The 13,690-nt window shown below is 45.1% G+C and overlaps 1 protein-coding gene across 5 annotated transcripts in view; it reads left to right on the top strand.

The window, feature by feature from the left end:
* LOC138756947 (rab11 family-interacting protein 1-like) overlaps nt 1-13,690 on the top strand; it is a 111,939-nt gene that overhangs the window by 36,273 nt on the left and 61,976 nt on the right. The window contains exon 1 of one of the 5 annotated variants that reach the window (XM_069923418.1): nt 7,312-7,470. The exons of the other annotated variants lie outside the window; for them this stretch is intronic. Within the exon in view, the coding sequence (XP_069779519.1) occupies nt 7,404-7,470 (67 nt within the window). The 5' untranslated portion in view covers nt 7,312-7,403. Of the gene's footprint in view, nt 1-7,311; nt 7,471-13,690 lie in introns of those variants that run through there. 5 annotated transcript variants of the gene reach the window in all.

Genomic DNA, 13,690 nt, shown 5'->3' with positions numbered 1-13,690 from the left:
AGTCCCTCTGCACAACAGCATGCTGTAGTCATTCACCATTTAAATAAGAATCTGAACTTCTATTTTTCCTTTCAAAGTTGCCGGGACTTGAGAGGAACTGAGTTACAGGGAAAGGTTCAACTGATTCGGACTTTATTCCCTGGACTGTAGAAGAATGAGGGGAGATTTGATAGATGTGGACACATTTAAAATGGGTATAGATAGGGTGAATGCAAGGAGGCTTTTTCCACTGAGTAAAACATGAAAGTCTGCAGTCACCGTGATTGAAGTAAAAGCTCAAGGCTGGAGAAACTCAGCAAGACAAGGTGTCCTTTATATGGCAATTAATATGGCATTATACCTTGACGAAGGGCTCAAGCCCGAAACGTTAATTATTTTAATTTAGATATACAGCACGGTAAAAGGGTATTTCGGCCCACAAGTCTGTGTCGCCCAATTAACCTCCAACCCCCAGTATGTTTCGAATGATGGGAGGAAACCGGAGACCCCGGGGAAAACCCATGCAGACATGGGGAGAACGTATAGACAGCGCGGGATTTGAACCCACGTCCGCTCCTAATCACTGGCGCTGTAAAGGCGTGGCGCTAACCGCCATGCCAACCATGCCGCCTCCAGTTCTCTGCTGTCCGACTCCTTGACCCTCTGAGATTCAGGGTTTAGTTCATGATTTGGCTGAAACCAAAGAGGCTTCTCCCAAAATAAAGTCAAACCTTGATGAAGGGCTCAAGTCCTAAAGGTTGGTTCTGGACCTTTATCTTCGTTACATAAAGGACACTCTGTGGCCAGCTGAGTTTCTCTAGTATTGTGTTAGTGTGGTTTTTTCCACTCAGGTGGGATGAGATAAGAACTGGAGGTTAAGGGTGAAAGGCGAGGTGTTTCAGGTGCTCATATTTCTTCATGCTGAGAGTGTGGAACGAGCTGCCAGCTGAAGTGGTGAATGTGGGCTGGAGTTTAACATAGAAGAAAAATTTAGCCAGGTACTTGGATGGGAGGAGAATGGAAGGATATGGTCTGGGTGCAGGTCAGTGGGACTAAGTGGAATGGTAGTTCTAGCCCTGACTGGATGGGCCGAAGGGCTGGTTACGGTGCTGTGGAGTTCTCTGGTTGTACTAAATCTCTCGCTGGTGTGCTTGCAGGTCTCCCACCCTCCCAGCTGCCTGCTTATTTAATTTGTCTCTACTGCGCTGCCATACTGGGAATGACGAACCGGGTATGTTCATTGGGATGGTCTGCCCAGCCAGAGTTGCATCCAGGGCCAGCATTGAAAAGAAACAAAATAACCCTTACTCATTTCTCATGCTGCTGGGAAATGTTCCACATTTTCCCTCCTGGAAAATCCCACTGCGATTTTGAATTCCAGAAATTATCCCTTCCAGGATTTTGATGTAAAACATGAAGGTCTGAAGATACTGGAGTTGAAGTTAAAACATAATACGACCTGACGACCCACATTCTGCAAGAGGAGTGTTCCCCTGCCTTGGCTGCTATTCCCACTGTTTATGACTAGAGGAACAAAATACAGTACAAATCCGATTATCCGAAATGGTCAGGACCAGGCCTGTGTCATATAAATTTTTTTTTTCGGAGAACTGGTCATTTTTTTAAAAAACAGCCCAGTAGCACAGCAAATCACTTGGTAATAGTGTTTAAACAACAAGGGAAGACTTTTATAAGCATTAAAATAATGTTTAACCATATAACCATTTACAGCACGGAAACAGGCCAGTTCGGCCCTACTAGTCCGTGCCGAACATCTTCTCCCACCCAGTCCCACTGACCCGCATTCAGCCCTACACCCTCCACACCTCTCCCGTCCATGTACCTATCCAACCTTTCCTTGAATATTAACATCGATCTCGCTTCTATCACTACTGCCGGAAGTTCATTCCACACTCCCACCACCCTCTGCGTGAAAAAATTCCCCCTCATGTTCCCCTAAACTTTTCCCCTTTTACTCTCAATCCATCCCCTCTTGTATGAATCTCCCCCACTTTCAGTGGAAAAAGCCTGTCCACATTCACTCTATCTGTCCCCCTTATAATTTTGAACACCTGTATCATTCACCCCTCAACCTTCTACACTCTAGGGAATAAAGTCCCAGTCTGCTCATCTGTTCCCTGTAATTCAAACCCTGAAACCCCAGCAAACATCCTCGTAAACCTCCTCTGCACTCTCTCTATATTGTTTATATCCTTCCTGTAATTCGGCAACCAAAACTGCACACAATATTCAAAATTTGCCCTCACCAATGCCTTAGTCAATTTCAACATAACATCCCAACTCCCGTATTCTATATTTTGATTTATGAAAGCCAACATACCAAATGCCTTCTTCACCACCTTATCCACATGTGATTCAACTTTCAGGGAATTATGTACCATGACTCCTGAATCCCTTTGTTCCATTGCACTCCTCAAATGTCTACCATTTAGCGTGTATGTCCTACTTTGATAGTTCTACCAAAATGTAGCACCTCACATTTATCAGTATTAAACTCCATCTGCCATCTTCCAGCCCACTCTTCTAACTGTCCTATATCACCCTGTAACCTTTGTATCATTTAGAAATTTATGAATCCAATTTGCCACCCTATCATCTAGGTCGTTAATATAAATGACAAGCAGCAGTGGACCTAGTACCAACCCCTGAGGCACTCCACTCACCACTGGCCTCCAATTTGACAAACAATTTTCTACCACTACTCTCTGGCATCTCCCATCCAACCATTGCTGAATCTATTTCACTACTTCATCATTAATACCTAATACTTCCACTTTCCTCACTCGCCTCTTATGGGGAACCTTGTCAAAAGCCTTACTAAAGTCCAAATCAACAATGTCCACCGCCTTCCCTTCATCAACCTTTGTAGTAACTTCCTCGAAAAACTCTCCAAGATTTGTTAGAAATGATCTACTATGTACAAAACCATGCTGACCACTCCAAATCAATCCCTATCTTTCCAAATAGTTGTATACATCATCTCTAAGAACACCTTTCATTAATTTACCCACCACTGATGTCAGTCTTACAGGCCTATGATTACCAGGTTTACTTTTGGATCCTTTTTTGAACAGCGGAACAACACGAGCCCCCTCCAGTTCTCCGGCCCTTCCCCCGTGGCCAGTGACATTTTAAATATTTCTGTCAACGCCCAAACTATTTGTTCACGAACCTCCCTCAGGGTCCTAGGGAATATTTTGTCAGGAACTGGAGATTTATCCACCTTGATCTTTTTCAATATAGCCAACACAACCTCCTCATTAATCCTTATATTATTCATGAGCTCCCGACCATATTTCTTCACTTCATCTGGCTCAATATCCTTTTCCTTAGTGAAAACTGAAGAAAAGGAAGGTTAATTAGGAAGGTGCAGTCTTTAGGTATAAATTTTGAGATAGTCAAATGGATTGAACATTGGCTGAAAGGGAGAGGCCAGAGAGTGGTAGTGGATAATTGTCTGTCAGGTTGGAGGCCGGTGACCAGTGGTGTGCCTCAAGGATCTGTATTGGGCCCATTGTTGTTCGTTATATACATTAATGATCTAGATGATGGGGTGGTGAATTGGATTAGTAAATATGCAGACGATACTAAGATAGGTGGAATAGTGGATAATGAAGAAGGTTTTCAAGGATTGCAGAGGGATTTGGGCTGCTTAGAAAAGTGGGCTGAAAAATGGCAGATGGAATTTAATGCTGATAAGTGTGAGGTGCTTCATTTTGGTAAGAAGATTCAGAACAGGACATACGTGGTAAATGGGAGAGCATTGAGGAATACAGAAGAGCAGAAAGATTTAGGAGTGACGGTACATCGTTCCCTGAAGGTAGAAACTCACGTGAATAGGGTGGTGAAGAAGGCTTTTAGTAGGCTGGCCCTTATCAATCATTGCATGGAATATAGGAGTTGGGAGGTGATGTTGAGATTGTATAAGACGTTGGTGCGGCCTAATTTGGAGTTCTGTGTGCAGTTCTGGTCGCCTAATTATAGGAAGGATATAAACAGAGTGGAGAGAGTGCAGAGAAGGTTTACCAGAATGTTGCCTGGGTTTAAGCATCTGGAGTATGGGGAGAGATTGGACAGATTGGGTCTTTATTCTTTGGAGCGTAGAAGGTTGAGAGGGGATTTGATAGAAGTATTTAAGATTATGAAAGGGATAGACAGAATGGATGTGGATAGACTATTTCCGTTAAGAGGAGGAAAGTTTAAAACAAGAGGACATGAGTTAAGAATTAAGGGGCAGAGGTTTAGAGGTAACATGAGGGGGAACTTCTTTACTCAGAGAGTGGTAGCTGTGTGGAATGATCTTCCGAGAGAAATAGTGGCGGCGGAGTCAATTGTATTGTTTAAGAAAAGGTTGGACAGGTATATGGATGAGAAGAAGATGGAGGGTTATGGGCATTGTGCAGGGAGGTGGGATTAGAAAGGGGTGTTTGGTTCGGTGCGGACTAGAAGGGCCTAATGGCCTGTTTCCGTGCTGTAATTGTTATTATGTTAAAAAAAAATTGTTTAAATTTCACCCATTTTCTCTGGCTTCTCAAACAGCCTCCCCCCTCATCTTCAGGGGGCCCAATGTTATCCCTCACTATTCTTTTACTACCAACCCCAACCAACCAATTTTCCCCTGCAACCGCTGCAATCGTGTCTGCCTGTCCCGCATCGGACTTGTCAGCCACAAACGAGCCTGCAGGTGACGTGGACATTTACCCCCTCCATAAATCTTCGTCCGCGAAGCCAAGCCAAAGAAGAACCCTTTTTGATTTATTTTTACTTTTTCTGCCAAAGCAGCTTCATTTCTCCTTTCAGCCGTTCTAATTTCCTTCTTAAGGTTTTTTTTACACCTTATATTCCTCAAGCAGTTCATCCCTTCCCTGCTGTTTCTACCTGTTGTCCACATCCCTCTTCCTCCGAACCAAGTTCCCAATATCTTTTGGAAAAACAAGGCTCCCTACAGTTTCTAACCTTTCCTTTAATCTTCACGGGGACAGACCGACTCTGCACTCTCAGACCTTCTTTGAATATCCTCCATTTATCAGTTGCATTTTTCCCTGAAAACAACTTATCCCAATCCACACCCTCCAAATCTTTTCCATCCCCTTGAAATTTGCCTTCTTCCAATCAAGAATCTCCACCTCTATTCTTTTCCATCACTAGCCTAAAACTAATAGTATTGTGATCTCTCGACCCAAAGTGTTCCCCAACACAAACCTCCATCACCTGACCTACCTCGTTCCCTAAGAGGAGATCCAATACTTGAGTTGGTTCTTCCACATTTTTATTCAGAAAACTTTCCTGAACACACTTCACAAACTCTACCCCATCCAGCCCTCTTACTGTATGGGCCTCCCAGTTAATGTTTGGAAATTTGAAATCTCCCACCTTATGTTTATTACAAATTTGCTCCTCTATTTCCCTCAGCCCATTTGGTGGTCTATAATACACTCCCATTAATGTATTCATGCCTCTGCCATTCCTCAATTCCACCCAAATAGCCTTGCTGGATGATCCCAACAAACCATCCTGCCACAGCACTGCTGTCATTTTCTCTCTAATAAGCAATGCAACTCCTCCGCCTTTTATTGCCCCTGCCTGGGAGCCTGACGTCCCTGCCCCTGCCTGGGAGGCCGATCTTCTCAGTGATGCTGGGACAAGGGATTCTTCTGACCACCTGCGGCTGGGAGACAGCAACACACAGTTTGAGAGAGAAAGTTGGAGAGAAAAGTCAATAGGGGAAGATAAAGAAAAAATTGAAAGAGAGAGGGAGGAGTTACCCGAAATGAGGACAATCGTGGTTCCTAATTTCATGTCAGGTGAATATTTTTTCCAACATTTGAGGTCAGTTCGGCTCCGAAAATTTTTTTAGGATAAATGAGGATTTTGGAGAATTGATTTTGGATAATCGAAGTTGTACTATACATGATATCGAAAGTAAAAACACAAAGCTGGAGAAACTCAGCAGATCAAACAGTGTCCTTTATATAGCAAAGGTAAACATACATCACCAACATTTTGGTCTTTGGCCCTTCATCAAGCTATGGAAAAATGTCGGCAGGTGTCTGAACAAAATTGTCAAGTGGGAGGAACAGGGTGAGGAGCATGGTATGCTACCCTAACCGTGATTCTGATAGCTGAGCACTCTCCAACCAATTGCATTAATGCCGTCTCCTCCAGTTTCTGCTAGCCCACTCCCCGGTCAAATCCCCCATGAGTTTGTACCTTAAGAGATGGGGAAGTGCAGAGAGACCTAGGGGTACTTGTACACACACCAGTCTCTGAAGGCGAACATGCAGGTACAGCAGGCGGTTAAAAAGGCAAATGGTATGTTGGCCTTCATATCAAGAGGGTTTGAGTCTAGGAACAAGGATACCTTACTGCAGCTGTACAGGGCCTTGGTGAGACCCTACCTGGAGTATTGTGTGCAGTTTTGGTCACCTTATCTAAGGAAGGATGTCCTTGCAATGGAGGGAGTGCAGAGGCGATTCACCAGGCTGACACCTGGAAGGGCAGGAATGACTTATGAGGAAAGATTGCGCAAATTGGGATTGTACTCGCTGGAGTTTAGAAGATTGAGAGGGAATCTCATAGAGACATATAAAATTCTGGCAGGACTGGACAGAACGGATGCAGATGGGATGTTTCCAATGGTGGAGGAGTCCAAAACCCGGGGCCATGGTTTGAGGATAATAGGCAAACCATTTATGACCGAGATGAGGAGGAATTTCTATACCCAGAGGGTGGTGAATCTGTGGAATTCATTGCCACAGAGGGCAGTAGAGGCAAGATCATTAAATATATTTAAGAGGGAATTAGATCTATTTCTTCAGTATAAGGGTATTAAAGGTTACGGAGAGAAGGCAGGGACGGGGTACTGAACTTTAAGATCAGCCATGATCTCATTGAATGGCGGAGCAGGCTCGAAGGGGCGAATGACCTACTCCTGCTTCTATCTTCTATGTTTCTCTCCGTATCAGCGTGAGTTTCCTCCACATGCTTTGGTTTCCTCTCACCTTCTAAAGACGCATGGGATTTGTGAGTTAATTGGTCACTTGGATGTATCTGGGCGGCACGGGCTCATGGGCCGGAAGGGCCTGTAACCATGCTGTGCCTCTATTTCAAAATTAATAAATCATATCTCTTTCCTCTCACCTTAAACCTGCCCTGTGTTCTTTAGAATCATCTACCTTGGGGAAAAAGATTGTGGGCATTCAATTTTATACATGGTTTTATAAACCTTTTCAGGGTCCATAGGTGAAACGTTAACCTGGGGCTCCCTGCTGTCCCCGGTGGGTGGATAGGATTCCTGATGATCTTCTCCCCAAGAACATCACCACCACCACACTCTTCAGAGGTCAAGAAGCTATGGTTCTCTCTGGGTGCGATGTAGACGTCATTGGTGGATTGTCTGTGGAATGGCCCCTGAACTGAGCAAGCGGCTAACAGTCGACCACGTTGGTGGACTTGACCATACAGGAGGAGGTATAGATTTTGGGGGCTGCATGGTTGGGATGTTGTGACAATCAGTCAAATACTTTGGAGGATGCTGGGATGGCGAAAGGTGCCAGGGAAATGCTGCCCATGCAGGGCGGCGCGGTCAGCGTAACGCTGTTATAGTGGCAGCAAACAAGACCGGTTTTCAAATCCAGCGCTGTTTTTAAGGAGTTTGTATGTTCTCCCCATGTCTGCATGGGTGCCTGGATTTCAACTCTCTCTGGGATCGCACTGTTGTTTCAGTCTGATGACGTTGCCGCCAACTCCTGAGGAATGGTCTGCTGGCTAAGCGGGCAGACTATTTTTTCAATGGGAAGAATATTGAAAATACCCAGATGCAAAGGGACCTGGGAGTCCTCGTGCAGGACGGCCTGAAGGTGAACTTGCAGGTTGAGTCGGTGACGAAGAAGGCGAATGCGATGCTGGCGTTCATTTCATGAAGAATAAAATATAAGAGCAGGGATGTAATGGTGGGGGTTTATAAGGCCCTGGTGAGACCTCACGTGGAGAATTGTGAGGAGTTTTGAGCTCCTTGTTTAAGAAAAGATGTGGTGACATTGGAGAGAGTTCATAGGAGGTTCACAAGGATGATTCCGGGAATGAAGGGGTTATCATTGAGGAGCGTTTGACAGCTCTTGGCCTGGACTCGTTGAGATTTAGGAGAATGAGGGAAGATCTCATTAAAACATTTTGAATGTTGAACAGCATTGACAGATTAGATGTAGAATGGTTGAGAGAGTAGAGAATAAGAGGGCACAACTTCAGAATTGAAGGGCATCCGCTTAAAGCAGAGATGCCAATCCTTGTGTGTACTTGAGGCAGAGATTAACATAGAAACGTAGAAGATAGGAGCAGGAGAAAGTCATTCGGCCCTTTGAGCCTGCTCCGCCATTCAATGAGACCATGGCTGATCTTAAAGTTCAGTACCCTGTCCCCGCCTTCTCTCCGTAACCCCTAATTCCCTTATACTGAAGAAATAGATCTAATTCCCTCTTAAATATATTTAATGAACCTGCCTCTACTGCCCTCTGTGGCAAAGAATTCCACAGATTCACCATCCACTGGGTAAAGAAATTCCTCTTCATCTCGGTCCTAAATGTTTTGCCTATTATCCTTGAACCATGGCCCCGGGTTCTGGACTCCCCCACCATTGGAAACGTTCCTTCCGCATCTGTTCTGTCCAGTCCTGCCAGAATTTTATATGTCTCTATGAGATCCCCTCTCAATCTTCTAAACTCCAGTGAGTACAATCCCAATTTGCGCAATCTTTCCTCATAAGTCGTTCCTGCCATTCCAGGTATCAGCCTGGTGAATCGCCTCTGCACTCCCTCCATTGCAAGAACATCCTTCCTTAGATCAGGTGACCAAAACTGCACACAATACTCCAGGTGGGGTCTCACCAAGGCCCTGTACAGCTGCAGTAAGGTATCCTTGTTCCTATACTCAAACCCTCTTGATATGAAGGCCAACATACTATTTGCCTTTTTAACCGCCTGGTGTACCTGCATGCTCGCCTTCAGTGACTGGTGCACAAGAACCCCTAGTTCTCTCTGCACTTCCCCATCTCCCAATCTATTGCCATTCAAATAGTAATCTGCCCTCCGGTTTGTATTACCAAAGTGGATAACCTCACATTTATCCACATTGTAGTGCATTTGCCATGTATCTGCCCAGTTCCCCAATTTATGCAAATCACACTGGAGCTTCCTGACCCCCTCTTCCGTGCACACAACTCCTCCTAGCTTAGTGTCGTCTGCAAATTTGGAGATATTACATCCAATCCCCTCATCCAGATCATTAATGTAAATTGTAAACAGCTGGGGTCCCAGTACAGATCCCTGTGGTACCCCACTGGTCACCGCCTGCCACTCAGAAAATGAGCCATTTATCCCAACTCTCTGTCTTCTACCTGCCAGCCAGTTCTCAATCCACATCAATACTTTGCCCCCAATCCCATGAGCCTTGATTTTGGAAGCTAGTCGTTTATGCGGGACCTTATCGAAGGCCTTTTGGAAGTCCAGGTACACCACATCCACTGGCTCTCCCCCATCTATTTTACCTGTTACCATCTCAAAGAATTCCAATAGATTTGTCAAGCACGATTTACCTTTTGTAAACCCATGTTGACTCCGTCCGATCCCTTCTCTGCTAGTCATATGCTCCGCTATTACATCCTTAATAATGGATTCCATCATTTTTCCCACTACTGATGTAAGGCTCACTGGCCGATAATTCCCCGCTTTTTCTCTACCCCCCTTTTTAAATAGTGGGGTAACATTAGCTACCCTCCAATCCATGGGTACTGATCCTGAGTCTATCGAGTTCTGGAAAATAATTCTTAAAGCATCTGCTATCTGAATGGCCACTTCCTTGAGTACCCTAGGATGTAGATTATCAGGCCCTTGGGATTTATCTGCCTTCAATCCCATCAATTTCCCCAAGACCATGACCTTAGAGATACTGATTTCTTTCAGTTCCTCCCTTGCATTAGTCTCTATGTTTCCCAACATCCTTGGGAGGTTATTTGTATCCTCTCTTGTAAAAATAGAACTAAAGTAAGAATTTAATTGGTCTGCCATTTCCTTATTCCCCATTATATATTCCCCTGATTCCGACTGCAAGGGACCTACTCTGGATTTCACCAATCTTTTCCTCTTGACATATCTATAAAAGCTTTTGCAGCCGGTTTTTATATTTGCCGCAAGCTTACTTTCGTAATTTATTTTTGCTCTCTTGATTAATCCCTTTGTCCTCCTTTGATGCATCTAGAACTGCTCCCAGTCTTCGGTTGTGGTACTTTTTTTGGCCAATTGATATGCTCTCTCTTTGGACCTAATGCTGTCTCTAATTTCCCTTGTTATCCACGGTTGAGTCACCTTTTTTGGTTTATTTTTATGCCAAACCGGTATAAACGATTTTTGCAATTTCTCCATTAGATCTGTGAATGCTTTCCATTGTCTATCCACAGTCAACTCCCCCATAAACACCACCCAATCAATCTTACTCAACTCCCGTCTCATACCATCATAATTCCATTTATTTAAATTCAGGACCTTAGTCTCGGTTTTAATTTCTTCACTCTCCATGTCGAGTGAGAATTCGATCACATTGTGATCGCTCCTACCCAAAGGGCCTCGTACAACAAGATTGTTGATTATCCCCTTATCATTGCATAATACCCAATCTAAAATGGCCTGCTCCCGAGTTGGTTCCTCGGCATATTGGTCTAGATAACCGTCCCGTAAACATTCAAGGAATTCCTCCTCCTCTGTATTTTTACTAATTTGACTAGTCCAATCTATATGCAAATTAAAGTCTTCCATGATGACGGCTGTTCCCTTATTGCACGCTTTTCTAATTTCTCTTTTAATGCCTTCCCTCACCTCTACACTACTATTTGGAGGCCTATATACCACCCCCACTAACGTTTTCCGCCCCTTGCTATTCCTCAGTTCTACCCATATAGATTCCACATCTTCCGAATTGATATCCTTCCTGTCAATCGTGTCGGTCCCTTCTCTCACCATCAATACTACCCCACCCTCTTTGCTTTCTTGCCGATCCCTCCTAAATATCGTATACCCCGGGATGTTAAGTTCCCAGGCTTGCCCACCCTGCAGCCATGTTTCTGTAATCCCAATCAAATCATATTTGTTTATCTCAATTTCCACAGCTAATTCATCTACCTTGTTCCGAATGCTTCTTGCATTAAGATATAAAGCCTTCAGATTTGCTTTTTTCACCCTCCTTGCTCTTTCTGATTTTTTACTTTTGCTGCCTAACCTAACTCTTCCTGTTTTATTGATGGCTTCTTGATTATCCAGGGCATCAAAGGTTATGGGGAGAAGATCAGGCAGTGGGGCTGAATGGGAAAATGGATCAGTTCTTGATTAGGATAAAGGTCATCGAGGACTGCATGTATAGACAAAAATCAAAGGTTTGTACATAATAGAAGTGTTCTCAGGTGTATTTATTTCAATGCAAGAATAATGTTGGAAAGGCGGATGGGCTTAGGGCGTGATTGGCACGTGGATTAGCGCATGGGAATATGACATTATTGCTTTTAGTGAGACTTGGTTGCAGGAGGGGCAGGACTGGCAGCTCAATGTCTCGTGTTCTGTCGTTTCAGACGTGATAGAGGGGGAGGAGTGGCATTGCTAGTCAGGGAAAATATCACAGCTGTGCTTAGACAGGCTAGCCCCGGAGGGCTCATCTACAAAAGCCATATGGTTAGAGCTGACGAACGAGAAAGGTGTGACCACACTGATAGGGTTGTGTTATAGACCGCCCAATAGTCAGAGAGAGTTTGAGAATTGAGAGATAGCAGACCGATGTGAGAAACAGAATGTTGTGATAGGAGGAGATTTTAACTTTCCACATATTGACTGGGACGCCCACACTGTAAAAGGGCTGCATGGCTTGGAGTTTATTGAATGTGTTCAGGAAAGTTTTCTAAATCAATGTATAGAGATACCAGCGAGAGAGGATGCAATATGTGATTTCCTATTAGGAAACCAGACAGGGCAGGTGATGGAATTATGTGTAGACAAACATTTTTGGTCCAGTGACCATAATGTAATTAGTTTCAAGTTAATTATGGGGAAGGGTAGGTCTGGTTCTTGAGTTAAAATTCTAAATTGGAGAAAGGCCAACTTTGTGGAAATGAGAAAGGATCGAGGAAGAGTGGATTGCGATAAGTTGTTTTCTGGCAAGGACGTGTTCAGTCAGTGGAAGGTCTTTAAAGGCAAAATTTTGAGAGTGCAGAATTTGCACGTTCCTGTCCGGATTAAAGGCAAAGTTAACAGGCCGAGGGAACCTTGGTTTTCGAGGGATATTGGGAATCTGCTTAAGAGGAAGAGAGAGGTGTAGAGCAGGTCTAGGCAACATGGAGCAAATGAGGTGCTACAAGAGTGTAGAAAATGTAAGAAAATACTTAAGACAGAAGAAGACACGAGGTTGGTTTGACAGACAATGTGAAGGTAAATCCGAAGGGTTTCTACAAGTATATTAAGAGTAAAAGGATAGTAAGGGACAAAATTGATCCCCTAGAGCAGGGGTGTCAAACTCAAATTCACCGAGGGCCAAAATTAAAAACTTGGACTAAGTCGAGGGCCGAACTAAATATTTATTGAAAATTTTCAACAACATCTGCATGTTTTTTCTTCTTTCAATATATGTAATGTTAAACTTTAGGATATAACTTTAGGAGGATAATGTTACAGGTCAGGAGTAGGTAGCTCAAGTTCACCCTTTGCTTGACCTGAGGGAAACCTATTTAGTCCCTGTGGAAATGTAGTCAGCATTCACAGGCTGTGTCCATTTTGGCCTGCATCAGGACTCAGCATTTCCTGCTCACTCCTCAGGCTCTAGGCCTCTATTCACCCTCGACCCACCATCCCTCTACCTGACCAGTCCTTTACCCAACCTCTACTCACCCCTCACTCCACTCGCTCTGCCTCTACCCACCCCATCCTATACACGCCCCTCTACTGCCTCTCCCCTCAATCTGTTCCTCCCTCTACCCGTCTCTCACCCTCTAATCACCCCTCCCCTACTCGCCCTGCCCCTCCCCTTTTACCTCTTCCCTATCCACCCCTCCTTCTACTCATCCCTCCCTCTAACTGCCCCTCGCACCACCATAACTTCCCCTGCCCATTACTCCTCACCTACACCCTCTGCCCACCCCTGCTTACCCACCCACTCAGGCCCAGCGCGCTGCCGATCAGCCTTTGCGGACAGCCACCATCTCTCTTCACGTGCAGGGCCGAACCAGCCGTCCCTGGGGTCCGCGCGGGTGCAAGCGCTGAAGGCCGTGGCGACCGGGAGAAGTGCGCTCGCGCTGTGGAAGGGCCGACCGGTGCCAGTCGCGCGGGGCTCGCGCTGCCCGGGGGCCGTGCGCAGCCTGCCATGCCCGTCGCGCCGACAGGAAATCACAGGCGCTCGCCCATCTGCCGCACCGCTCGACAGGTGGGAGAAGTGACTGGTTGTGCGGGGAGCCTTCCAACCGGCTTGCCGGCTGATGACATCGACAGACTTCTCGTGTTACAATTTCTCGTGTTACATTGGGGAAGGATGTGCAATGAAGGGGGAGGATGGTGGGGGTGATGTTACCAAAAAACAGCATCGGCTCTCGCTGCAGGGCGGGCCACCTCTAATACATTTTTGAAATGATCTTGCAGGCCAAATATAATTATATTGGGCCAGAGTT

Source organism: Narcine bancroftii, chromosome 3, assembly GCF_036971445.1.
Source record: "Narcine bancroftii isolate sNarBan1 chromosome 3, sNarBan1.hap1, whole genome shotgun sequence".
NCBI classification, from domain to species: domain Eukaryota; kingdom Metazoa; phylum Chordata; class Chondrichthyes; order Torpediniformes; family Narcinidae; genus Narcine; species Narcine bancroftii.
The sequence above is the reverse complement of the archived record's forward strand: the minus strand, read 5'-3'. Positions and strand labels throughout refer to the sequence as shown.